Here is a 27,640-nt window from a genome sequence, read left to right as displayed (position 1 = left end):
ACAAAGCAGCCAAGGTACTTTAGAATAGTTGAGATGGGGATTATGGATTATTTTAATGGTGTAGAGGGGATTTTCTATGAAGAGTTTAACATATATAAAGAAAATATACATTTTTACTCCCTATTGGTGCTTTCTGACCCAAGGTAAACATGTCTAAATGTATTGTATTCATCAAAATCTAATGCACACATGCTGGTTTAGTAACTTCAGTAGACTGTAAGTGATTTTTTTTTCTCTCTGTGTTTAAAATTTAACACTATGCCTCGACCCATCTGAAAGATTCAGTCAACAGTTCTGATTAAAATATGCCCAAAACATATGCCATCACTGTAAAAGTTTTATGGGTTAAAAAGCCAAATACAAGGTATGAGTCTGTTTAAGGTGATTATTTTTCTTTCCCCCAGGTCAGAGATGTGTGAATAGCAATGGTGCAGTGCACTGTAGTTGTAATAGAGTGGGCAATAAATATAAAACTTTGCACTCGTAAAGCAAGCTGAAAGACGTACTGTTCTTTCTGTATTTGGCCAAATGTAGGTAAAGGGTCTGCATATGTCCCGTAGAATATATTTTATCATATACTTTCAGACTATTTTTTATTTGTTCACATTGAAGAGTCTGGCTGGCCTTGTGCCTTTTATAAACTGGTATCAAGGATCTTCCTTCCTGAACTTCAGTGGAAAAGAGCCGTATGCTAACCTCATTCAGGGTTTACACGTAAACCTTATCAAAATCTGATTCTGGATACACAGCACATTGTCTAAATTTCATGGCATGATTTGATGAATCATGACGGTTTTACAGTGGACAGAACTGAAGCTCAAGCTCTCTCCAGTGTCTCTCATGAGCAAATCTGAGCAAAGTTCCAGTTAGGAAGTGTGACTTGTGGCCCTGCACAAGAGAGAGAGAGAGAGAGAGAGAGGCTTGACAGCAGTTTCAGGGAAGTTTTCTGCCTGCTAATAGTTTGATGGAGTTTCTACTTGAGGAGAACGTTACGTGAGCTTTGTCATCTGGTTGTGTTTAGACTCCGTGTGCTCGGAGCTGGCAGCCAGATGGCTTCAGCTGAGGGACAATGAAATCTCCAGGGTCCGCAGGAGAGAAAGCCCTTATTCTGATTCGTCTCCTCGGATGAAGCCACATCTGGGCGGCTTTAGCATACCTCGGCAGCTTGTGTGCGGTGGGACGCGGAGGCCTCAGAAGCGCTTTGTTCATTTGGTGCTGAGTTGATTATTTGACAACAGGTAGTCATTTGTGGTTCCAATTTGAATTACGAAGTATACACAACATACCCGCGTGTTACTGTCAGTGTTATTCATAATACTGGATGAGAAGTTATGTTTATTGAAAACTGTGGGATAGTTGTTTAATTAGCTGCCGAAAGATTGCGTGGCACTCTATCGAGCATCATGAGAGTCATAGACGAATGCTTATTTACTAAAATGAGCTCACTTTCTTATGCAATCGCATTCTGTCTAGTTAGATTTCCCGTCAGGTCCTGAGGGTCTTGTACCCACATCATCTGTTTACACCGGCGCCTTTTGACAAATCACCTCAAGTATTACAGTGTGTGAAAGGACAGCATTGATTGTCACGCAACACCAACAGTTATGAAGGATGTCTTTCGTCACCGTTTGGTTTAGCTTGTTATAGATCTTAGAACTTGTATATCATTTCCGAAGATTTTCTTGTAACTGTACTAAAGTTTTGGGAGGTCACTTCAGTTTCACTTCAACAGAGGAATCATAATATGAATGTTATTGGCCAATAACATTCATATTTCATGTCGAGCGGCCCGGTGGTGCAGTAATTAAGATAAGGGGTAAGCTAAATCTTAAAGCTAACGGATGGTCGCTCCATGTGGCATGCTCGTTTAATCTCTCATTTTAAATAAGGCTTTCAAGATACAGGGCTTCACTATTGTGACATCACATTTCTGTAACACACATACATACATGATTGACTAGTTCACATGGCTGAAAGAAACACCGGGTCCGTATGGAAAAACGTCTTGGTTATTGAACTATTATTGTACTTAGAGTAGAAAATGATTCTATGCTTAAGCCTTCAGACATTTTGGGAGTTCTCTGGATCCATCAGTGACATGAATAATAAGACGGGCAAACCCCTTTCTGTTATTGCCTTGTTGGGATAGAGATCGGGGGAGGCGGTGTAGCCGGACGAACTCTGAAATGTAGTTGCCTCTACTACTTTGTAGCTTGAAGCCCGTCCTCCTCAACTAGAGAAAAACGGTGCCACCATCTCATACTTAAAGCTTGATTAATCTAATTTAAATTGAAAGGGCATGCTAATAAATTGGGAGGCGTCTGGAGGCCATTTCTTACTGCACACCCAAATAACAGACTGGTAGAGTTCACAGCTCCTTCTGGCCTTGGAGGAACATTAGCAGTCCAACTTAGAACTTACTATTTATTTCTGAAAATATTATTTCATATGTTGATTTTGTGATTTATAAACAGCAAAATTCCATTAATAAGAAGTATTAAAAATGACACGTCATGTAAGTAAGGAGATTGATTCCACTCAGATATTAAATTGTAAAGCAAAAACAGCCCTGGTTTTGGATTGGTATCAGTACTCTGTATTTGGGCAACTAGATCAGTATCAGGAGAGAATCGGTTGCATCCGTAGTCTTTCCTGGGAGACATGTTGGCGCATCGAGTCCCTGAAGACACAGAGTGTTGCAGTGGTCAGATTGTCTTCTGTTTCCAACTATGTACAAGATAGCTCCCGTTGTGAGTTTTCTGTTATTTAACCTGTCACCATGCAGGCCTTCACCAGCAGCTCCCTGAGCTTTGGCATGACCACTCGCTGTGACATTTCATCACATTTCTTGGCCTTTACCCTATGTCGAACCAGGTTTCTGACATATATACTCAAGTATCCTTCATCAACTTTCGCCTGCTGTCCTCAGGAACTCCACTGCATACCAGTCCTCTTCAAACGCTACATTTTACAGATGTATTGGCCGTGGCTGCACAAGGGTTTTGCAGTTGAGGAAATATAATAGACTTGCGGTTCATGTGAGTGTTTCCAGATGTGGTGGCGTTGCGGGTGAGTGGAGAGTGTACAAAAGGGAATTGTGGTATCCTGACAGATAACACATCATTTGTCAAACAAGCGTGACACATGTCCAAATTTTGTTTTGTTTACACAATAAACACCTTGCTGAAAGAGGAAACGTGTATTCTATAATGCCAAAATGCATTGAAGCAGGCTTCTTAGTGCGCATTGTTGGGTAAACTACTGTTCCTATGGACAGATTGATGGTTCAGGGACACACTTCTCTCCCACCCCCGGGGACTGCCGGGGTTCAGTGTTACAGTAGGTAACGGTTCCGCTAGTTTTTCGTTCTGCATTCTACTAATCTCAGTTTGTTGTATTTGTGGGGGGTGAAGCTGGTAAAGGATCACAAACTAGTCTCTGCACCACTGACTCCTACTGGTTGGTTGGCGCCTGCGTGGTTGATCTGATAATCGAAAGCCCCCAAGGTCAACTGTGGAGTTAGCAGCAACACAGACTTGAGTGCTAGGGAATTACATTACAAACTGTGGCTTCTGGACAGTTAGACATTTGACATAATATCAATATCTACTTGATTACTCACCTGTGTAATCCCTCACAAGGAAGTGGAAATCACGAAACTCATTTTGTAACGACTAAACATTTTTTTTTTTTTTATAACAATAGTACCTGCATCTATACATTGTCCACATATTGAACCAGGGTATTCCAAGTTTTTTCTTCAAATTTGTCTAAAAGCTTTTCTTTGCTTTTGCCACATCTTGCAGCATCAACAATAAACTGCAGCAGCCAGAAGCGGCCTCTGGGGTTCTGGAGTACGCCATGAAGCATTTTGGTGAACTGGTGAGTGCCTTTTTACTTTTGTTTTTCCATTGTGTAATTTTCTTTTCTTTGCCTTATCTTAGGTTGCATTCAGACAGACACTGGTACAAAAACGTTCCTCCTCCTTCTCCCTCCCATCATACCATTACATTGGCACAGTAGGCTCGCTGCTGCAGAGAGCCTCTACAAAAAAACATTTTGTCACTAGGACCTGTAGCAAAAGCCCTCACTTACCCAGATCTTTGCATTTCTTGATGTATTTCCAGACTAGATATGGTTCTTCTGGGCTGTATTATATGCAGCCTCTTGTCCACATACACTTCTTCCCGGGATATCCTTTCCCCAGTACACGCATTGGGATGAGGGCCACTGGAGACACATGCCCCCAGAACACCCTGTTCTTAACGTGCAGCACGTGGAAAAACCATCTGCTAGGCTGATCAGTAGTCAACGGCAAGGAGCAGAATTATGGACATTTTGTCCTATGGACAGAATGTTTGAATTTTCTTTCATATTTGGACACTTTTTATGTGCCTCTGCTATGTATTTTTTTTAAACTACTCAGGGCTATATTGTGCTTTTTTCCAGTAGTAGAAGGATGATATGTTTCTTACAATACAAACTGTAATCACTTCTTAATGTTCACTCTTTAAAGGTTTGTAAGGTCACTTAATAGCTTCATCTGCTGTTCTGATCGTTCTCCCTAACTTTTACCAAATTTGCATCATTTGGTAACTGTGGTTTTTGTTTGCTTTTTTGGATGTACAGGACAGCCTTTTTAGGATCAGTACCAATTATGAACTCAAAGAAATACTCAAACCCTTTAAATGTACATTTGTATATGAATTACTCACTAGTTCTTGATGAAAAACTTATTATATAATTATTTTACCGTAAAACACTTTAATAGATACAGGTAGGACATTGACGTCAACATCTGACACAGAGAAAGTAGATATAAAATAGACGATAAAAATAGCGAGTGACAAACAAAACAGCCATGACATCCATCTTGAGGGCTGCGATGGACTGAAATTATAGCCATGTTGTGTACACCTTTTCTAACAGCTAAAAAAAAAAAAAACAATCCATTAGCGTACAAAGTTACTAATACGTAGTGTCATATTATAAAGTGGTTATTTTTAGCCTAAAGTCAAGTCAAATGTTTTCCCCCCATCCACTCGGAGCCGTATGGAAAAGGTCTTTCCTTCTGCCTCTGTGAACTGCATTTATGTTTCTCTGTAAATGCACGTTAAAAGTGAAAAGACTCAGTAAAAAACGTTTTGCTGTGCACTTCCGGGAACCTTGTTTATGAGGTGATCGTCTGGAAAAACTTTACTGTGGGAGGATGCAAGGTTTGGTCTACCAGTCAGTAATCATCAGTCAAGCAAAGGTTGGAAGAGATCTATGTACGCATAGAAGTCAACACCTGAATGAAGTCAATGCCTAGAAGTCACTTTTACACAAGGTCAACGTTTAGATAGAACACGTCCAGGACTGATTGATTAAAATGGGAATCTTATAATCATATTGAACATTTTTGACTGACTTTGCCTGGCTGTGAACGGAAAAAGAATGTTGCTCCAAAACATCAATTCATTAAATTGTCTAATGGCCTAGATGACAGACATGTTTCATGTATCTGTTTTTTGTTTTTATCTACTAGGAAATCCAAGCTACTTGGTACGAGAAGCTACATGAATGGGAGGATGCTCTGGTAGCATATGACAAGAAGATTGACATGAACAAAGAGGATCCAGAGCTCATCCTGGGCAGAATGCGCTGCTTAGAGGCCCTGGGAGAATGGTATGTTCAGAGAGTCATATCTGATGTGAGTTTGGTGGGGCTGCAAGAATTCGATCCAATCAGTGTTCTTCTGGTCTAGAGATCTCAGATTCATTGACACGTATAACACTCAGAGAGTCAGCATTATTGTTTGCTGACTGCGTTCAATTGACCATAAGTTAATGTTTCAAGATATACTGCTGTGGGTTTTTTTGTATTTTTGTTTCTTCAGTTTTTCACCTTGGCTCAAATGGATAAAGACAGCGTCTGAGGTGGTATACTTGCTGTGAGCTATTAAATCTCCTATTTTCTATTTGTGCTGGCAGCTTAATTCCTAATGAGTCCTGACATTAGGGCCTTTGATGAGTGGTCAAAAAAAGAGAGAGAAACATTCCTAATTTATAATGGGAAATGCATGAACAGGCGTCCAACGGCGGAAAGAGGCGCCGCCGCTGCAATGAAACCTCACCACAGCTGAGGCTCAACTCCATAACGACCGCCCACCTTCAGAGAGCATTTTTTAAGGGAAAAAGAAAGTCACAAGATGTGTGAGGGGATCCAAATATGTGGATCATCGTGCCTGTGACACTAAGCAGATGTTAATTTGCTTATGTAACCTGCCTCTATTTGCCATTGCTGTGTACACTGAGTCATTTCACAAGAAAATGATTCAGGGATTTTACAAGAAGATGATTCAGCTGAAGAGAGGCTTTGTGTATGTTTGTGGGTGGATGGGTAAGGCGGGGAGATGATGTAACAGTTGACCGGGTCATTAGTCAGAGGAGGTCAGACTCAAGAGAACACATTGTTCAATGTTAAGGTAAGCGGATATAGTACAAGTGCTCTCTTTGATAATCCTAAACTGGTGAAAGTGTTTTAAAAAAGTGTTCATTGTTTTTGGCAGTTGAACTGTTAGTTAAGTATTTGACAGCTTTGAAGCATCCTTAAGCCTAGAATGTCTAAAGAATTTAGCTTATGTATTTTTGGTTCAAAGTGATTTTTCCTCTCCGTTCTGTTAATCCTCACATATCAGTTTGCTGATCACAAGAGCTGTTTAATATCTGCCAAAATGCTGCTAATTGGCCCGCAAGCTCAAGCGTGCAGCTATTTTGGCATGTTGTGCTCTGGGGATGGAGGCCTGTGTGTCTGATAAAGCCACTTTTCGACATCTCTGTATAGGTTTTGTTTACAGACTTTGCCATTCAAAAAAAAATAGAAATTGCCAAACAACTGATACAGCTGTTTACAAAAAGCATGAAAGGTAATGTTACTAAAATAACAGCATTAAAAATGTTGGATTTGCTAAAAAGCTTTTTTGTTTCAGTCCAAATAATAGTCATGTAATTAAAAAGATAGTTATTTTAGAATATATTTGACAAAATACCATGATGTCAATTCCCTGTATTCAGCACTAGTTGTGTTCAGTTATAGTATGATGCCCGTATGTTACTTAAAATGCTCTTCAAACCTGCCCAGGAAACCATGCTGGGACTTAAGTAGCGTCACCAACAATGATATGCTAATAGAAACCATTCCATTAAGGTGAGTCAGTTCTGTGCTGCTGGTATTGTTCATGCTGGCTCACTGTCATGGCTTACTGGAATACTTTAAGGAACTGAGTCATCGTTGACAAGGGAAAACGGATTATTTGTCAAGGAGACTAACAAGAGAGTGAGGGAGATCACACAGACCTGAGGAAGAGGTCTGACCAGGCACAAGTGAAACCTCCCTGTGCAGGTGGACCAGTGGCTTGCAGTTTAAAAGAGTCCTAAAATTGCTAAATTAATGTCTCCTTTTAAGATGTATTCTAGCAAGTTCTGAAATGAAATTCCAGAGATGTGAATAATGGTCTTCTGAGTCAAATTAAAACCCAAGCTCTTCCTTCTGCTGGACTCTCTCTGTTTGTCTGCTGTAGACAAACTTACGGCCAGCGTACCGGAGCTTTCTGTGCTCGATGTTTTCTTGTTATACGATAGCCACGCAGCTGGAGAACGGCTTCACTTCACTTACCCCCATCCAAACCTGACTCTCTCTTTTTCTCCGTCTTGGCCTCCTGCTTTCTCTCTCTCTCTCTCTCTCTCATCTCAGCTTGCTCCAGCATCCTTCCTGTAAAACACATGCAGCGGGTTTGATCTCCTCCTGGACAATGCCGTACTGATTGTTGTTAATGAGGAATTAGTCTTGGTTAGATGCACCTGACCCCAAGGGGAACATCCATCTGTTTGCTGGGACACTTGATTTTTATCAGACTCTTTTGGAATGTTTAAGATGTTCATCTTTGAGAACAAATGAAAGAATAAATAATGGCAGATGTAAAATAACGTGTTATCTTCTTCTCATGCTTGGCTGGAAGTGCTTGGCTATTCTAGTGATGCATAACTTCAACTGTTGTTCTGTGCAGGAAAAGTAAATTTATCATCAGGACTTGGAACTTTAGAAGAGCTGTTGAGGATTAAGACTTGACCAGTACAGTATAGCATCGCTTTAGACGAGGGAACCTGATGATGGCAGGGATCAGTTTCTGATTAACTGATGTCATCATTGTAAACATGGGACCCCAAAAATATCTGGATCTGCTTTCTCTACCATCTGAAGCCTGCGGTTAATGTTTTCCAGGGGGCAGTTGCACCAGCAGTGCTGCGAGGAATGGACACTGGTGAGCGAGGAAACCCAGGCCAAGATGGCTCGTATGGCGGCCGCCGCCGCTTGGGGTCTAGGTAACCATTTCATGTTGTATATGAACTTAAAAATGAAAATATTTTGGAAGAAAAACAATGAAAACAGTAACAGCTCTTGCCGATTCCCCCTCGCATAACCAGATGGGAATGTTATCCAGTCATAACATTGACATATCATAACGTGCAATGGTGGAGAAAAGCAGGGACCACACTGCAGAAGAATCCTCAGAGGTCTGCGGTCGGGCTTTGACTTTCTTAAATCACTTGTAAACCCTGAGACAGAACCCAACCAGCAGACTCGTGCCTTTTGAAGAGTCAGACCATCTTTTATTCTTGTCATTCAGAAGCAAAATATTGAGGTTGCAATCATTTATATTCTAGCAAGCTGAGGTGGAATGTTGACTTCTACCCGCCTCAGTCTTGCTAATTTAGGGCTCAAGACAGCCACGAAGTAGCCGTTAAAAACGTACTGCTTCAGCCTGTTGTGGTGCTATTTGGTAACTTGATTGTTGTCTCTCCAGGGCACTGGGACAGCATGGAGGAGTACACGTGTATGATCCCAAGAGACACACATGATGGCGCTTTTTATAGAGCGGTCCTAGCCCTTCATCAGGACCTCTTCTCATTGGCCCAGCAGGTGGGTTACATCACCACTCACAAATACACGCAATGGATATGATTCCCCCCACCCCATTTGATTCACATTAAAAGTCTATATTTTAAGAAAACATCTCATAAAGACATGTCACATGGGAGTCTGGTGTCTGGAAGTTTCATTAGTCTTTATAGCAAGGTATGAAAAGTTAGAATCATAGGAAACCAACGCTGTAAAGAAACATAAAAATGGCTCTACGGCTATTCCAGACAGGATCAAATTCCCCCATCAGCTCAGGCTTTTCATTAGAAGGTGTGAAATGCGCAAGGTTTGTGATGTGTTTTTTTCCTTTTTACACCTCGGTGTGGAAATGTTATGCAAGTCTTGAAAATGTAAATCATCGCAGTATTCGGCCTCAAACAAATACAGAGAGCTGTCAGCCTGTCAACAAGGTCAGGGTGGTGTTTAACTCATTGGATGGAGGTTGGGATGTTGGATGAGCTCAGGCTCCTTGGAGAAGGATTTGTTCGAGCTGGATGCCAGCACGTCTAACGAACACAAGCTCCAGCACTGACACCAGTTGACACCTGCTCCTCCAATTTCCCTGGACTCATCCTCCGAGTCCCCTTTTCACCACAAAGCCCGGTAGACCTGCTCTCTGTGCCCCCTCTTCCCTCCAAAGCCGCCCTCCCTGCTCTAATTTGGAGATTAGATCCAGGTGTGGTCCATAGGATTCTACATCGGCTGAATAGGGAAAGCAGACTTTTCGACTCTTGGCAACAATGAGGCCGCTCACAATGAGTGAAGAGGAATTAAAAGCAGATGGAGGGTGAAAGCTTAAATGTCAACATGAGCTCAGTCTAGTCTTCCGGATGTGGTTGGTAATCCTCGCACTTAAGTCCTTTTGATTCCATAGGGCTGTTCCTTTCCTCCCGCCGTACCCCCAACAACCAGATGTGCTCCAGCAGGTTTGCCGTGCATCTTTGCGAACGGGTTTCAGGTTACTTTGCTTTATAAATCTCAGTGTTTGGTCTGTTCCAGCGATGAGGTGTAGACATGGCAGTCGTGCTCCCACAATGTAGAGAAGTCAGTGGCTGTGCCAGGATCCGTGATACATCCAGTCCTCCAGTGTGCGTTTGATTAGCAAATTGTCGCATGGTTTTCACAAACCTCGAGTTTCCTCTTGCAGTTGATTTGGCTCCAACCATTCACGTAGAGGGCCTTCATATCACGCTGCAATGATAAAGTAATCTCACTGCACATATGCAAGTAAGTCAGATCAACCTATATGTGAGAGAATGGAGGATTGGGTCACGGTTTGTTTGTGCTGCCAGAAGCCAGACACTGCATTTATCAGGAGTCGTCTGGACTGCACATTGCCAACGAGGCCCCGGCGCAGTAATTCACGAGTAAACAGGACCATAACTGAGGGGAGGCTGTTAAGAAGCAGCCCCATTGTCACCTTGTCCCAGCAACCCTCCCACAACCCCTCCTCTTGTTGTGCATGCCTGAAGAGGTGTTTAGGCACGGCATTCCTCCTTTCCCTCCCCGCTACAAAAAATAATAATTGGTGGGAGTCGGTCTGAAACAGCTGTGTGCGCCGGCCTCAGTCACCCTCCCTCATTTTACCACTAATAACAGTTCCCAAAACATTGGCTGTTGGAGCCCGAGAAATCAGCACATGTCCTTGTTTGTCCCCTTTGCTGATCTGGAACGGTTGCTGTTTCTCCACCCTTCAGGGTTCTCACTGCTGATGGAATGTCTGAAATACTTGAGTTTGGAGAAGTGTAGTCCTGTTGCAAAAAGTCAGGAAACTGAGTTTATAAATGAGTCGGTATTATACACTGTTACACCTCTATAAAAATAAAAAAAACATTTTTAGGGCATGAATATTCTTTGAGAGTCGGTTAAACATCGTTAAAACGTTTCGGGAATTTGCATCAGGTTCCTGGTAGGAACCATGACTAACCCTATTTTATTAAGTCCCTAATTCCAATTCCCTCCGTAACCCCTCTCCCTTTTGCTGAATGGGATTGCAAAAGCAGTTGCTGTTTTTTAAAGACACATTTGACATCCACAACCATGTTTGCATAGCTTTCATACTGTTGCTCTCAACAGTTAATTTCCCTCTTAAACACTTAAACACTCAGCGTTGCATCAAAGCATTTTGTTAAACACGCTTACGTTCTAGTCCTCGTTGCACTAATGTGGCTCAGCTTAAGTGAAACGGGTGTGAGCAGCAAGCAATAACATCCCTTTGTACTCTTTTGTACAAGGTGTTTTTATTCCCTGGGTTTGGTCCGATTCCGGCTGGTCCTGATGCAAGGAGTTTGTAGGACAGTGTGAGATTGTGTGATGGTACATACTGGGGTCATGCTCTCCTTATGTTATTGAGGAAACCATCTTGGTTAGGCCTCCTAGTTAGGTCATGGATTAAACCCTTGTTTCTCGTGTCAAGAATGTACTGCGATTTCAAAAGCTAGCTGACAATTGCACCATCAGTGCAACATTCAGGCAGACATTCATTTAAAGATCAGACTGTAAATGTTTTTCTCTTTTTTTCCATGTAGTGTATTGACAAAGCAAGAGACCTCCTGGATGCTGAGCTGACGGCCATGGCTGGAGAGAGCTACAGTCGAGCCTATGGGGTAAGTGAGAATGACATTCATGTGCAGAAGGATTATGCCACGGCATCACAACTTTATAAAACATTTTTTTTCTGATTTAGCTCCTTTAGATGTCAAAAGCATTTTTATTTACAGTTTCTCCACTGCTCCATACTCCTATTTTATTATCTGTATATGTGGAATTATCCAAGAGCTTAATGTCCAGTGGCGTGCTGAATGCATTTAATTGTAGATTCTGATCGATTTACAAGCTTTAATGTACCTTTTTTTATATTGCACAGAAGGGAGCTTTTGCGACTATATTTATGAATGTGTGCTTAAGAATGAACGTGTGTGTGTTTTGGTTCCTAGGCCATGGTGTCTAGCCAGATGCTGTCAGAGCTCGAGGAGGTGATCCAGTATAAGCTTGTGCCAGAGAGGAGGGACATCATTAGGGAAACATGGTGGGAGAGGCTTCAGGTAACTGAACACACATTAGCACACTCACGTGTGCAACTACAAATGTGAAACAGCTGTTGGAAAGGCTACTGTTACTAATGGGAAACATTACAAGACATACGCTATACATACACACACACACACAGTTATACCTCAGAGAGTATGGATTCACAATGTGATTGATTTGTTTGTTTATTTCTACATTTTAATGTCAATTTTTTGTAAAAGCAGAATCATGTTGGGCTCTGGTTAGTGTTATTTACTGTGCTTGAACAAACTTCAGATGAAGGTTGGTGCTAACTTAGTCAAAGATATGTTCCACTGCAGTCAAAACCAGCTACAATCTGCCCAAATTAGTATATTTGTCTACTGAAATTTAGTCACATCCTTGCAGCTAAGTCAACGAATAAAAGAAACGAGTCACAAGGGTTACCACACTGGTCAACACGGGGAAATCTAGTTTATTTTATAAATGTAATGTTTTTAGCACACTGTCCACAAGTGGCCAAATGTGATTAGTGGGGTTTGTAATGAGTCCAATTTTCATATTTTCTCACTAAATGCAGTCGGCAGCAGCATGTAAACCACAAACTCACCTTTGATTCTATTCACATAGCAGGCTGCACTCATGACAGGGGGTCAATGTAAACTGTTTATTGCTGTTATCAATGTCTTTATTTGTGTTGCCTCTCACTTGAGTTCGAAGCTCATGATCTCCTGCAAGGGGACCAACTTTGAATTTGATTACAGGAGTTAAACTTAAGTTGCATGATGAAAAAGTGATATCAGATTTAAACCTCAAAGAGACTCACTCTGACCAATTGTGCCCGTGTTCGGATAGTTTTAGACATTAAGTGAAATTCATGACCATACGTTAGAGTTGGAACATACAGTAAATGATGAGCTTAAGTTTGTCCTACTCAGTAAATATATTTGACCTCCCCCAAAACAACTACACACTTAAGAAATAATATCATATATCATTCAACGGTGCCCTTGCTTGCCATTGCCTGCATGAAATTACACTTGTAGGAATATTCAAAAAAGAAACCCTGACTTTTTTTTTTTTCTTTTTTTGTAATCCCATCCAAACTTCCTACTTCCTGAGGCTGATTATGATTACTGTTATTATCAATATTAATTGTGAATTACAGTGTTGAACATCAGGACGTGGGGGAAAAACCACAAATCCTCAAGCGGTTGAAGAAAAATTGTGCCGCCAAGTCTTTGGTATTTGAGACATATGCCATCCGATCTAAGATGATACTGTTCAAGATTCATTGTTTCCATGTTGGCCTTTTTACAGCTGAATCAAGATGTTATTGTTTGAAAAGTCGTCTGCCTTAGTTTGTGCACGTTGGGGAAAGAATATTTAAGTCGGGCAGAAAAACTGAAAAGCCTGTGATGCACCATTCCTGATACCATGGCATCCAAGCAGTTTGACACAGCGTTTTAAATGCTGCTTACTCTCTCTGCCTGTTGGCATTCCTGTCCTTCATATCCTGCTCAGATGTTACTGACATCTTGGAAATTCCCCAAAACTTGCATCATCCTTCACCTTAGCTGCAGCCCAAGGCGATTTATATTTGCCTGTTCCTGCCCAGCTGTTAGAAATGCACCTAACTCTTACTGATTCCCCTTTGACATTTCAAAAGTTTCTATGTCATTAGCTTGACCATCGAATGGAAACCTTTACACACACATTCAAACCCTGTGCAGTAAAATGAAGATACTCTTGAACATCTAAACCTTTTCCATTCATAACAGACGGAGTTTGGTTGGGGGAGGTATTTAGGATCAAGAGGGGTCTTCTTGAGCAAAACAGAAGAGCCCATAATGGCACCTGAGCTGGGTTTTCTTCTCTCTATAGTGATTTATTGGAGGCTGACCTCACACATCTGTCTGTGAGTCACTGTCCCCCTCCTTTCTTTCAATGCCAGTCTCTCGATCTTCAAAGGATTAGAGGTATGGTAGAGAGCGTATGAAAACGCTGCACCCCACCGCTTGTGGCTAAATGTGTCAGAGTGAGTTCCTGCACTTCTATCCCCTTGCTGACCTGTTTGAATAGGTTGCTGTTCAAAGCTATTGATCTGCTTTTGTGTCCTGCTGTGTCTTCCACTAATGCAAATCATGAGACATTTATATCTCTTGAATCCAGCTTCTCCTCTTCCTTTGCTCATGTTTACTGTGCTCCTCTAAGCACACAATTTCAAACCATTTAACTCACACTTTTATTGCGCCACTTCCATATAATAAAGGTATAATATGTAACATTTCCACTTTATAATGTCTTAAAAAGACTAGACTATATATTGTAACCCTATGTAGAAGCTTTGTAATCGTAAATCTGGATCTTAAAGTTATCAGAGAAACAAGCTGAATAAACATTTGCCGCACCTCAGCTCGAAGCCCCCTCGACGTACCTTTTCCACCGAACACTGATTTTGAATATGAACCTTCTTTGTTCAGTGTTTTACCAATTTTAATCACTGGGTTGGTTTGTTTTGGAGAGGAGGGGACCTCTGCGGATAATTTGACTCCCGGTGAAAACCTCCTGTACGCCTGAATCTCAAATTATTAGATAAACATGCTGACTAAATCTTAACAGCAGCTCGGCTCAAGGTGAAAACCTCCTGAATGATGAAAACTGAAGGAATCCTAACTGGGAGAGACTGACCTCTATGAAGGCAGGGGTTGTGAAAACAACCCATGATTCCACGCTACTTCCCAATGTCACCAACAATGTCTTTTTTTATTGCTTTGATTAAGAGACCCCTTGCGGCAGAAAATTGCATTTTATGCGTTAAACCAATTCTCCAGCATGATACATAGTTCTTTGTCTGTTTATGTTTTTTGTATGTTTGTCCTTACTCGATAGTATACATTGAGGAGGCAGACAGGAAATGTTTCAGGAAAGAAAGGGGGATGACAATGATCCACAGCTGGATTCAAACTCACAATGTCGTGGTTTCATGGTTCACGTCTTCGTGCACCATGACGCCCCAATGATAACGGCTGTTCTTTTCTATCAAGATGCTTAAACTAGATAATTTCCCCCCTCCTTATAGCTTCTCAGCAGAATGATGTCTGTGATCTCAAACAGTTAAACCCAGTCTAAACTTCCCATCAATGAACATAGCTTCTGCCAGATTTAATCTGCACTCAGCCCGTTAGCCCTTCATGGCTAGCCCCATTCAGAAAGTGAAGTATTTACATCTAGCTTCAGCTTTTAACACCTTACTAAAAGGCTTAAAATAAGTTTCAAATAAGGTCAACGCTTAATGAAAGGGACTTAAACCATGAAGTAAGCATGTGTTGGATGGTGATGGGTAGTCTTGTCTTGGAAACTATGTTAGCTGTATTGTTGGTTAAAAAGAAATCAGCACAGCACTGATTTAAAGACCTCGTTTTTTGCTGCTATTTGCCATGGAACCTACTATGACCCTTACTTATAGCAGAGTCTGTAAATGCGATCAAGTAACATTAGGGTAATTTATCATGAAAGTTCATATTATTTTGTCTCCCCCCTCTAGACTTCAAACCATACAGAGTGGATTATACGACGACTTTTTTCATCAGAGCTCGATCACTGCAGCACTGTGTTACATCACAATGATAGATGAGGTCGAGGTTGGGGTTTAGAGGATATTTGATCAAGAAATTCAGCTAATGGTAGTAATAAATGTATGAATGCAGACTTGTGGTTGTGAGGTTTTGCTGCCACATGCTCTTGTACTCGCGTGTGGACATGTTTAAGACGGGGACCGCTGGTTGTGTTAGTAGCCCCTGGGTTTCAACTGTGCCCCTCTCTCTCACATGTGTTCATTCTCTTGAGTTTTAACGAGTATGTTGCTCTCTTTGAGGGGAGTAACAAAAGGGTAATGCGTCTAACCGTCTGTCCCTTGTGTTCTTTGTGTGTTTTTCCTCCAGGGATGTCAGCGCATCGTAGAGGACTGGCAAAGGATCCTGATGGTCAGATCGCTTGTCATCAGCCCCCACGAGGACATGAGGACTTGGTTGAAGTATGCCAGCCTCTGTGGCAAGAGCGGACGCCTGGTCAGTACATTGACATATTTCTACAAAGCCTCTTTGTAGTCTCGTATCGGATCCCTGATCATGCATAATTATTACAGTCCCATAACATTGAGGAGGAATAAATCAGAGTTGATTAAATCAGACTTGTCAAACGGAAAAGGGAAGTCGAGCTCTGACGGAGTTAAGTGCAACCATTAAGCGGAGCCATGAAATGAATTTCAACCAGTTTTAAGTTGGCGCTGATGAACATAACACAGCACACTGTTTAGAAACCCGAGCCCGCATATCTACACAATTAAAGTGGTGCAATTTTCCTTCCTTTGCTTCACTGTTGTTCTAATTGATTGCAAGGGATGGCAGAATATAGGCCAATTTTTTTTCTTTCTACGCACACACAGAATGCCAGAATCCCCAAAGCGAGATGTGATTGGCCGGTGTCAAATGTAGCAAGAAATGTGATTACAAGGGGTTGGAAAAAATGACATTTAACATTTTCTGTCTTCACTGAATCTTTAGCACTTACTCGTGCTCTGACTTGTTCGTTTTTTTGTCTAAAAAAATGAATAAAATGTGAAGGTAGAAGTTTAATCAAGCTCGTTTTGTCTCGGGGCCATTAATAACCTCCTGGGTTTGTATGCTTCTGTTGCCCTCTTCATCCCACCAGGCACTGGCCCATAAGACCCTGGTGCTCCTTCTGGGCGTCGACCCCTCCAAGCAACTTGATCACCCGCTGCCCACGGCCCACCCACATGTCACATACGCTTATATGAAGTACATGTGGAAGAGTGCCCGCAAGGTAGGAGCAAACAATCATGTTGAGTTGATGATTTATAATTAAAATGTTGTACACTTTAGTTTAATGCTTATATATTTATCATATATCAGAATCATAAGTTTAATGGCCCAGTATGTCTACACATGCAAGGAATTTACACGGTACAATTGTGCAGACTGCACCACATGCATGAGGTAGGTTGACAGAATATACAGGATGTACATCATGTTATAGTTGACAAATATTTACCTATTTAAAATAAATGTGTATATATGTCATTGTACTTGACAAAAGAACAGGTGTTGCATTTTTAAGATACACAGCGAAGGGCAACATGTGAGCTTCTAAAGAGTTCTGATCCTCATTACTGTTATATGGGAAGTGTTTAGTGCAACATGAGGCAACAATCAGAGTTTCAAATTTTCCAGATAGGGAGAGTTTAAATCACTGGAACATTAGTGACATAAACAGCTAATTAATTCTATGTTATGGGGGAAACAGTCTGAGAAACATTAACACCAACATCTACATCTGTAAAAAGGAAAAAAGAAATTGCAACCAGCCTAGTGATTGTATTGTCAAGCTTAATGAATCAATCCCACCGGGACCTCGAAGATGTGTTTTATGATCATTAATAATGGCTAAGCATAAAAAAAAATGTTCTTCCTAGAACTATTATTATATATGTAGGGGAGTAGAGTCACTTTAGGTAACTTTAACAATAAAAAGCCTTCTGAAAAAAGAAGCTTGTGTCAAATATAAAACGTTAAACTTGAACAACAACACCATTTGACAACATAATGAGGACTGGCTGTTGTAAAAGGCAAATTCTTGTGAATGAAGTACACTGTTGTATATGCATGTAGCTAGCCAAAAGGTTATATTGTGTAAATTTGCTTTCAGATAGACCCCCCTACCACCATAATGTAACTGATGCTGATTTTAAAATTGTAAGTGTTTCAAACTGAATCAGACATTGGCCTTGCCTTTCTTCTTTAAGACTATGCCCCTCAACTAAAAAAAACACTTGTTTCAAGGTTGTTTAAGTCCCTCCTAGACACATGTGCAGTGCTAAAATCATGGAAACTCTCAAAAATAAGGCCTGTACCAAAAAAGCTATGTGCAAATACGCCAAATGATCTTGGACTATTGGACATAACCTCCATATTGTGTAAAACCATTGAACAAGTTTTGGCCAGCCACTTGTGGGCACAGTGCTGGATCCGCTCCAGTTTGCTTAGAACCACAACAGAGGCACAGGCCGCTCTGTTCTGACTCTGCCTAATACAGCTACAAATCACTTTGTGCATCCTAAAGGATATACCAGAGTTCTACTTGTGGATTTTAGCTCAGCTTTGAAACACAATAAAAGGCTCATTGATCTCAACATCTATATAGTGTTAGTTCTCTGGATCAGAGACTTTCTCTCCTGCTGCCCACAGAGGGTCTGTGTCAGGGGGAGCATGTCAGACGTACTCACTGTGAGCTCAGGCTGCCCACAAGGCCGTGTTATTCCTCTTGTGCTATTCTCTCTTTTTGACAGTGAATTCATGATCAGTGAGAATTGTTTCAGGTTGTTTAAATATGCTGATGACCTGGCCTTTGTTGGCCGTCTACAGAAAACAGACCCACGAGGTGAAGCTGCCGATCTGTTCCACACTGAAGCCCTTCAAACATAGAAATCAATGTGGCCAAGACAAAATAATTAATATTTTAAAATAGAAAACAACCTCTTAACACTTGTGGAAACGGTGAACTTTTTTTACCTTGGTATGGTTCTGGGGTATCATTTCTAACTATTGCGTATGCACAAAACGGGTCCATAAAAACAAACTTAACGGGAGAATGTGTGCACTACTACGTAAACTCTGACCCATGCAAACAAACATTTTGGAGAGAGGCAAAATTGGCGATGGTGAGGTGGTGAATTGACGCCATAGTGTAGACATTAAATGAGAGAGGCATCATTACAGTTACAATGTTGCCCTTCACACATTTCATTTATCTTCATAGCACAGGTTACCTTGCACTTATAGATCCTCTTAATCAGTTTTCTTTGTGATTGTACTAGTGAGCTATAACTATTCCATAAGCACATTTCAATTGTAAAAGATATAAACCAATATAAACCTCAAATTCATTTTAGCTTAATATTTCATCAGCGCTGTCTGCTCTCCTCAGCACAAAGGAGAAGGCCAAACTATGGAAACTCGTGGTCAGCTGAAGAGCAGCTGATATAATTATCATTATACGCGCAAACTAGTGTTAAAGAATTGCAGAACAGAGCTTCAGTAGTTGCCAATAAACTTCTAATACTGTGCATATATCATCGAGTATGGTTCTAGTTTTTTAAAGTTTTTCTGAGTAAAATCTTTGCCATGAACAGATGGGACAGATTCAGCATTCTGCACACATAAAATGAAAGCATCAGTCCTATGCGAGTCTCAGAGCTCACTGGAGCAGAGGAGTTACCGCTGGGACTGTCACACACCTTCTCCAGTCACCTCACCTGGGAAATTCTCACCCCCTGCACATGTGGTTTGTGTAAATTAGCAAAGTGTGGAAATAAAGCCAGTGACGGCTCTCGTACAATCATTCCATATCCTCATTATCAGTCCAAAAAATAATGCCATAGAATAAATAAATAAATGTACATCTATCAAAGCTCCTTTTTAAAATGATATCCAGGATGGTAGATACCACTGGTTTTAGCGTTGTGTAATGCTGCACGATAGATACCACTGGCACTGTTAGGACTATCATAATATTGCCATGATTCAGCGTAAAGAACGAGTGATCAGTAGGCTCATTCCTATGCAAAAGCATTAATACGGTGCTTTGCATTGACCATTTATGGTTGAATGTGGGTGTGTAAAGGTTGGGATTAGGGGTTGATCCAGCTGCACACATTAACTCATTTGTTCGTACTTTAACAATAAGTGTGGATCCCACGGAGGCCCAGGGGAGCATCTCTGAAAAAACAGAGTATATTTTCTAGATGTGCCCACAGCGACTTTATCGTTTGAGGAAACTCGCCTCGTGGAATTTCCACCCTGGTAGGCAATTCTGGTTTATTGTATTGTAATGTAATTAGTGAGATTTGCAAGTGTTCTTCTGAATTGACAGATCTGACATAGCTACAGTATTTCAGGAATTGCAGGCCCTCACAAATAGAGTGGAGTTTGGTTAAATTTGCATTCATTATTTGGAATCCTGTATCAACTTACAAATACCTTGGTCTTGTGTCAATTCTGAGAAGTTTTAATCTTCCATATTGAAAGCCTGGGTTTCAGTAAAACCAACTCAACTGTTACTTTTAATTCAATATTGTTGTTATTCCTTTTTATCCATGGCAACAGCGGATGAAGTAAGCCTTACTTAAAATTAGTAATAATAATAAATGCCAATGTTTTTGCTGAACGGTTTGTGCTTTCTGTGGTTTCTGTGGCTGATTGCCGGCACAAGAACCCCGGCCAAGAGAGCCAGAGCAACCTGGGATTGAACCACTCTGCCCTGTGCCATTCGTCTTCCATGCACACACAAACACACCCACTCACATACAGTATATATACCCCCCCCCCAAAAACACACATAAACACACCGGCATTTATTGCCAGGTGTTGAATAGTGTTTGTGGCTCCAGAGCGCAGGTCTCATTAGGGGACTTAGGTAAGTGTGAGCATAAGCGTTGCTGTTACTTGGGCCAGCTGCCCTGCTCACAAGAAATTTCAGAATATATTGAAACTCACACACACAAACACACATCTGGGAAGGACACATTCACTGTCCACCCAGCACACATGCCTGAAAAGATGCAAAAGTGGGTCATTTATTAGGGGCAATGGATTAGAAGCAAAAGCGAGACTTACCAATTGGACCCTGAAGAGTTTTGTCTGCAACAATATGCAAATATGCCAACTGGATCACGTCTCATGCTCACAGTTTTTCCGTCCCTTATTTTCTCCATAGTGGATGACATCGCAAATTTGGGCAAGGCTGCCTCTAGTTTGCTCAGATCAGACAGCAACATCACAGTCGTCTGAAATATAAGTTCAAGTTACAAAAAACAGTGTAACCATGACAGCAGAGGATCTTCCATGATTCCAGCAACACTGATAAGATCGGAATTATCATTGTTGTTGGTCGGCCCAGAATTAAAATGACGGTCGGCTCTGTAGGGGCAGTAAGATGATGATAACAAATAGCACATAGATGTGTCACTTCTGGCAGGACAGGCAGATAAATATTGAGTATGAGAACATAGTGTCCTCGACAATTTACCACGGCCTGTTCACCGTTTGTCACAAATCACATGTTAGCATTCAACTCAAAGTGATTTCAGAAAAGATCACTTTGACTTTTGAATCGTATTTCTCTCAGTGACGCAGTCTTAACCTACCTTTGGTTTTGTATCTCTCCAGATCGATGCCTTCCAGCACATGCAGCACTTTGTGCAAGGGATGCAGCAGCAAGCCCAGCACGCCATCGCAGCCGAGGACCAGCAGCACAAGCAGGAGCTCCACAAACTGATGGCCAGGTCTGCCCTTTTCTGAAAGTACAGTAGCAGCAGCTCAAAACCCAATGAGCCCTTTTCACATGTCACAGTAGGAAAAGCACAGGTGTGAATGGCGAATTACTGGGACAGTAGAGCCCTCGTTAACATTATTAGTAACACCTGTGCTTTTCTTACTACAGTATGACAAGTCAAACAGTCTGTGGTGGATATCAGGTGTCTTTATACCCGTCCGGACATTTTCAGTATTTAATAATGGATGTAATTAAGTCCTGAGAGGGGAAAAAAACGTTTTGCCAGGATCATTTTTCTAAGTAAATTTCTTTGTGAAACAGGTTGGTGGAAAAAGCTTTTTTAGGAACTTTTTATTTATTTTTTAACTTCACAATCATATTCTTAAGATGTATGTATTTGTAGTACACATTTCGGCCACAAGAGGCGCAAGTGCATCACGACCCCATGTTCTAGATAGGACTAAAAGCATTCATGTTGAGGTGAGTTTTAATTGACGTAACTTGTTAACACAAAATATATGTACCTTGTGTGTAGAGTGCATGGAGAAATTTAAACTCACCCGTATGAAAAAATGTATGGTTTCCATCCTATTTAAAACATGGGGTAGTGTTGCACCTTAGCCTCTTGTGGACAAAATAAGTATCACTATAATAATAATAAGTACATACTAAACAATCTTAAAAATGGGTAAAAGAAATATCACCTGCCAAAACTTTATTTTTTACCTACTTTCACAGATGAAAAGTTAGTAATTAAAAAAAAATTAGCCCAACTGGTTTCACTGAAAAAAAACAAGGAACTTAAAAAGATTGTCCTGATTCTTATTTAATTTTTTTCCCACTTATTCTTAAATCGTAAACACAGGAGAGAAAATGATATAGATGAGACTTTAAAATTAGCCACCATCTTATTGTTCTCATTTGGCTCGCAAGGCTTCCATAGGGAAGATATTATATGCAGATATAATTCCAGACATTTTTCACTGTCATTTGATAATAACTTGCAAGACAAATTACTTTTTTGTCTAATTAGTTGTAATCTCAAAGGCTTACTCCAAAACTAAGTCAAGTATTTAATTCAGTAGATTGTTATGGAGAAAGAAAAATTCACTAAATCTGAAATCTTTAAGTTTTACATGACCACAAAGTAGTTTTGACATTAGAATTTCTTGATTCCTTATCCAGGCAGAGACTAATTAGTACCACCTGCACATCATGTGGTCAAATGCATTTTAACAGAACGAGGGGACATCGGATCAGTCAGAAGCAGCATGTTTGAGTGGAGTTAGTGAATATAGAAAAATATCTGAGAAACTTCTCTTTGGAGTTTTGGTTTGTGGGATAGTGAGCAGTGTTCAGCACCTGATGCTTTTACCTGCTAACCTCACGAAGAACAGTCACCAGTTAAGGAAAGTACTAAAAGTTCTATCACAATACAGCAAGCGGTTGAGTTCCCATAACAGAGGGACAGAAGGAGGGGAGCAATGTTCAAACTAATATGTTGTTCCTCATATTTCATGACACGGAAACATCAATCAAACTAAGAATTAAATAGCTTTTACAAGTATTAAGATAGATTTAAAACATTAGGCGCTTTGAAAAAAACCCACTGTATCTCTTCAGTTGGATGCAGAGATAAGACTGACTCAGGTACATATATCCAGTGAAGCTCCTCTGAGGAGGTCAAGTTCACACAAAGTAATGCCAATGTGTCATCATGCATTTAGATGGGGTTCAGTAGCGTTAAATCTCAGATGTACCTCTGTCCCAGCCTCCATACATCCTCTCTAGCACGATGTAGGAAACACAAAGCACGACCCTCGTGTTGTAAACACACAGGGTCGTGTTGTGCTTCTTTTCCGTGAGCATAACCCACTGTGGCTCAACACCTTCTTTGATAGTCTGTTGGCGTGCTGCGGTCTTTTTCAAAGCTGGACAGATTCTCTGAATGTCTCACCCCAAACGTCTCAATAAAAAAAAGATCCCATTTGGCAGTTTGTCCTACACAGCTACTTATCACAAACCAAACATGGCACGGTGCCCACAGGTATCAAAGCACCGGGTGTGTCTGCATCTTTAACTCCCACTCTGGGTTGTTGTGCTCTTCACCTAACAGCCCTGGCACAGTCTTGGCATCTTTCCACTCTGATCGCCTCACCTCGCTGTGGGATAAGAAGCTGTTTGGAGTCTGTTTTCAAGCAGTTGTCAACACGACACTGGATTTTTGGAAAAAAAACGTGACATTGAAATAGCTACCATGTGTTCTCAGACGCTGATTTTGGGGGATTAGAGAATGGAAAGTTTCGTATCCCCCCCCCCCCGAAATTGCCGGGAATCACTTCAAAGTCTTACAGAAGTTGTTTGCATGCTCTTGTGGGCTCATGAAAATATTTGAGGAGGATATCGTAAGCTGTCTCATTTAGGTTTGATAGTTGTTGTTGGTGTATCGTGTTGTTAAAACGACTCAAAACAAGCAAGAGGAGTGACCCGGGAGCAGACAGGTATAATCCTATCCTATGTACAGTAAATCATACAGAAGTCTCATCTGGTCTTGTACACAAACACACGGCAGTCATGTGCATCCTCCCATCTCATAAATCATACATGGCAACACACAAGCGTGACAACAGGCAGAAGGGGGCTTTTTTTTCATTTATGCATCCAGACAGTGACTCTGTCTGTCTGAGGAATGCATGTTGAGGGGGAAAACACCTGTATAATGTCAGTCAGGACGGGTGCTCCGCAGACGTGCTGACACACTTTCATGAAAACAGGTCGGCAGTGTGGTATGGAGCACACCTGGACCGCTCAGTCAGACGCTCGCATCCACTCAGTCACGTGGACGCCTCCACTCTCTCCCCAAGAGAATCCAGTGGAATTTCGGTGCTCTTTTACGTGAGATCAATAACCCCTGTTGTCACTGTTCTAAATAAACATGTTTTTCCAGCGTCCCAAAAATTACCACGTCCAGCTCCCGCCTCTTCCCCAAAAATTCAACCCTGCTAACAGTTTACGGAAACAGTTTGGCCCAGATGCGCTGAACCCAAACTGTGCGCTCGCATGGAAAAGCACTCGGAGGAAATCACATAATCCCAAAGAACTCATTAGAGGTGCTCCTCAAACAGCATTCAGACTGCTCACTGATGGGTTGACAATTCAGCGCTTGCCAGTCCCTCAGTTTAGTGTAGTTGCGTGTAAATTTAACATCTTGGCCGCTCCAAACACAGCTAGTTTTCATATTTCATACTGTAAGCTGTGTGTGTGTGTGTGTGTGTGTGTGTGACGGATAGAGCCACAAAGCTCACAGTCGGGTTAAATTAAAGGAGAATTGTTTCGATGATTGAAAATCTCCGGCTGTGATCCCAGAACCTTTCAGCAGATAAACACACTGCTGCTTTCAGTAGTGATACTTATGATAAATGCCTGCACGATATCAAACTGTTTCTGTATCTGGCTCTGTTTAAATTGACTGCCCTTGGGATGAGTAAATGTCACTGCCAGCTCTCTATACACAATGAAAACAATAAGCATGGTTTTAAACTCCTGGCGTAGTTACTTTGTGACTTGTGCCCGTATTTCTTTGTCACTAAATCATTGAACTAGTTGTTGCAGCGCCTTTGTGACCAACATTGCCCTTTGACCTCAGTAACTTTTATTGTCTCAAAAGGTTTAAATGTTTTTCTTTTGATTGCCAGAAAATGTCAGTAAGTGTGTTTATTATTTATAGAATAGAGGCTTGTCATAGGAGGTTCATTGTTAGCGTTCAGTTTTATAAACGTTGAGGAATGAATTGTCCCGCTCATGTCTTTCTATTTACCCCTTTTCTTTCCGTAGATGTTTCCTAAAGCTGGGTGAGTGGCAGCTCAGTCTGCAGGGCATCAACGAGAGCACCATCCCGAAGGTTCTGCAGTATTACAGCCATTCCACAGAGCATGACCGCAACTGGTACAAGGTCAGCATCTCCCTTTTAACTCTAACCTTTCACTTTTGACTTCACCCTTGCCGCACTAAAATCCCAGCTGTGTCGGCAGGAGGTTGCCCCGACACTGATGCATCAATAGGAAAACTTGAGAACCCATTTTATTGCCCTCTAACAAAACATGCCATGTTTTTTGTTCTTGTCTGTGTGCGAGACTCGTTTATTATGATCGTTAGATTTTTATACTCATGGTGCTCTTCTGTTGCTTTATGAGGTCAGAACATCTCTGCATTCTCTTGTCCATGACTGTGCTGCAAACTACAAATATGTCACTATACCCACATACTGCTCCTCACTAACTTCAGCTCCAACTTATATGTTCGCATGAGAATAATGACAGACCAGTAAACTGGAAAATGTCATCCTGCACAAACATGCAAGTCATTTCCAGTCACCATTTCATATCCGGTTTCACTCAGTTAGTGTCGTCTTTCCGCAGGCCTGGCACGCCTGGGCGGTGATGAACTTTGAGGCGGTTCTGCACTACAAACACCAGAACCAAGGACGCGACGAGCTGCGCCACCCTGGCGCGGCCAGTGCTAACAGCGAAGCCAGCAACAGCGACAGCGAGGTTGACAGCACCGACCACAGTCCTGTGCCCTCACCGGGACAGAAGAAGATCAATGAGGTGAGAGTCATCATCAATTAAGCCCCCTTCACACCCATGCACATCGGATGTTCAGTGCTCTTCTCCTCTCCTAGCACTCCAAGTCCAACCAATGCAGAAATAATTACGCAGAAAGCATCATTTTAAAGCTGCGACAGAGTCCCTGCAAAATCAACTTTCCGTTTTGGTTAATCTCCTCTGTCCCCAGTAATAAAATCATGAATTTTGAACCCTGAATTATATTGACTGTGCTCTCCTTAACAACTTCTTTCTTGCATGAAAAGCATCCGCTGTTTGCTGACCCTCCGCAGGACCTCTCGAAGACACTGCTCCTCTACACGGTTCCTGCAGTTCAAGGTTTCTTCCGCTCCATTTCCCTCTCCAGAGGCAATAACCTGCAGGACACACTCAGGTGAGTTAAGCTACTGAAGGGCGGGTAGTCCAAGCAAACTGACAGCACCCATGTTCATGGACAGCCCAGCAGAAATGGTGTGTGGGGATAGGAGGACCTCTAGTGGTTTTGTTGTGATTGCGGGTGTGATTTCATGATCCTTATTAACTAGGCACTGCTTTTTTGTATTGTTCAGGGTTCTCACTCTATGGTTTGACTACGGCCATTGGCCTGAAGTGAACGAAGCCCTGGTGGAGGGTATCAAGACCATTCAAATAGACACCTGGCTACAGGTAAAACACACACACACACACACACACACACACACACACACACACACACACACACACACACACACACACACACAAAAGTAGTTAGCCTAGAGATAAAGAAGTGTTAAAGGAATCCTATAAATGATGCATAAAGGTTTCAACAGCGTGTCGTCTCCTTAATGATAAACTATATTTTTAAAAGAAAAGATTTGAAAACACTCTATTGTTAGTTCTTGCTGATTCAAGCACTTGTGGTATTGATGCTATCTTTTATATTACACAAGTAAATCCAGGTCACTGAGGTTTTATTCCATCATGTCTCTGCCTGTGCAGGTGATCCCTCAGCTCATCGCTCGAATTGACACTCCTCGAGCCCTGGTGGGTCGCCTCATCCACCAGCTGCTTACAGACATCGGACGGTATCATCCTCAAGTGAGTCTTCTCACACTACCGCTGTCTCAGAACCAAGAAACACATATTTTGTGGTAACTAAAAGCAGTACTGTCGGTGATTGTGGATTGTTCTCTGCGTTCCCCTCCAGGCTTTGATCTACCCACTGACCGTGGCCTCCAAGTCCACCACCACAGCCCGCCACAATGCTGCTAACAAGATCTTGAAGAACATGTGTGAACACTGCAACGCTCTGGTTCAGCAGGCCATCATGGTAAAGAAGATTAGATATTGCTATTTATCATTACTCAATAAAATCATCTTCCTCCTTTAATTAGTAAAGGTTTGTTCTTGAGGGTAAAGTTCTGTTTGTCGGTTTTGTCCCTGCAGAATACATTTTCTCCATTGCTTCGTCTCCATTTACAGTAACTGTTGATCAATGAACCTACAATGATTTTTAGTTTTTTTTTGTTTTTTTTACTTATGCTGACATGAATTATCAAAAAATAGCTTGTCCTCCTCGTCTCCTCATCTTTATGTCTTACATTCACGTTTAGTCTTTGGTCCAATACAAAAAAAATGGCAGCATTAGAGATGTTCATCAATCTATACAAGAAAATCAGAACTTCTTCCTCTACCACTTTTCGGTAACAATAAAATGCAAAGAATGAAAGAATGTA

The 27,640-nt window shown here is 41.4% G+C and overlaps 1 protein-coding gene across 4 annotated transcripts in view; it reads left to right on the top strand.

Annotated features, from left to right (window-relative positions):
• The window catches only part of mtor (mechanistic target of rapamycin kinase), an 81,726-nt gene that overhangs the window by 42,713 nt on the left and 11,373 nt on the right, over positions 1-27,640 (top strand). For 2 of the 4 annotated variants that reach the window (XM_054608455.1, XM_054608453.1), the window contains 15 exons: positions 3,807-3,882; positions 5,528-5,667; positions 8,263-8,363; positions 8,846-8,961; positions 11,490-11,567; positions 11,898-12,005; positions 15,915-16,040; positions 16,684-16,815; positions 21,216-21,331; positions 25,156-25,273; positions 25,740-25,928; positions 26,219-26,319; positions 26,495-26,591; positions 26,904-27,002; positions 27,112-27,234. In XM_054608455.1, the coding sequence (XP_054464430.1) occupies positions 3,807-3,882; positions 5,528-5,667; positions 8,263-8,363; positions 8,846-8,961; positions 11,490-11,567; positions 11,898-12,005; positions 15,915-16,040; positions 16,684-16,815; positions 21,216-21,331; positions 25,156-25,273; positions 25,740-25,928; positions 26,219-26,319; positions 26,495-26,591; positions 26,904-27,002; positions 27,112-27,234 (1,720 nt within the window). Of the gene's footprint in view, positions 1-3,806; positions 3,883-5,527; positions 5,668-8,262; positions 8,364-8,845; positions 8,962-11,489; positions 11,568-11,897; positions 12,006-15,914; positions 16,041-16,683; positions 16,816-21,215; positions 21,332-25,155; positions 25,274-25,739; positions 25,929-26,191; positions 26,320-26,494; positions 26,592-26,903; positions 27,003-27,111; positions 27,235-27,640 lie in introns of all 4 variants that reach the window. The other 2 variants (XM_054608454.1, XM_054608451.1) reach the window with 1 other exon arrangement.

The sequence above is a fragment of the Anoplopoma fimbria genome, chromosome 12, assembly GCF_027596085.1.
Source record: "Anoplopoma fimbria isolate UVic2021 breed Golden Eagle Sablefish chromosome 12, Afim_UVic_2022, whole genome shotgun sequence".
NCBI lineage: Eukaryota > Metazoa > Chordata > Actinopteri > Perciformes > Anoplopomatidae > Anoplopoma > Anoplopoma fimbria.
Note: the sequence above shows the minus strand (reverse complement) of the source record. Positions and strands in the feature narration are given on the sequence as shown.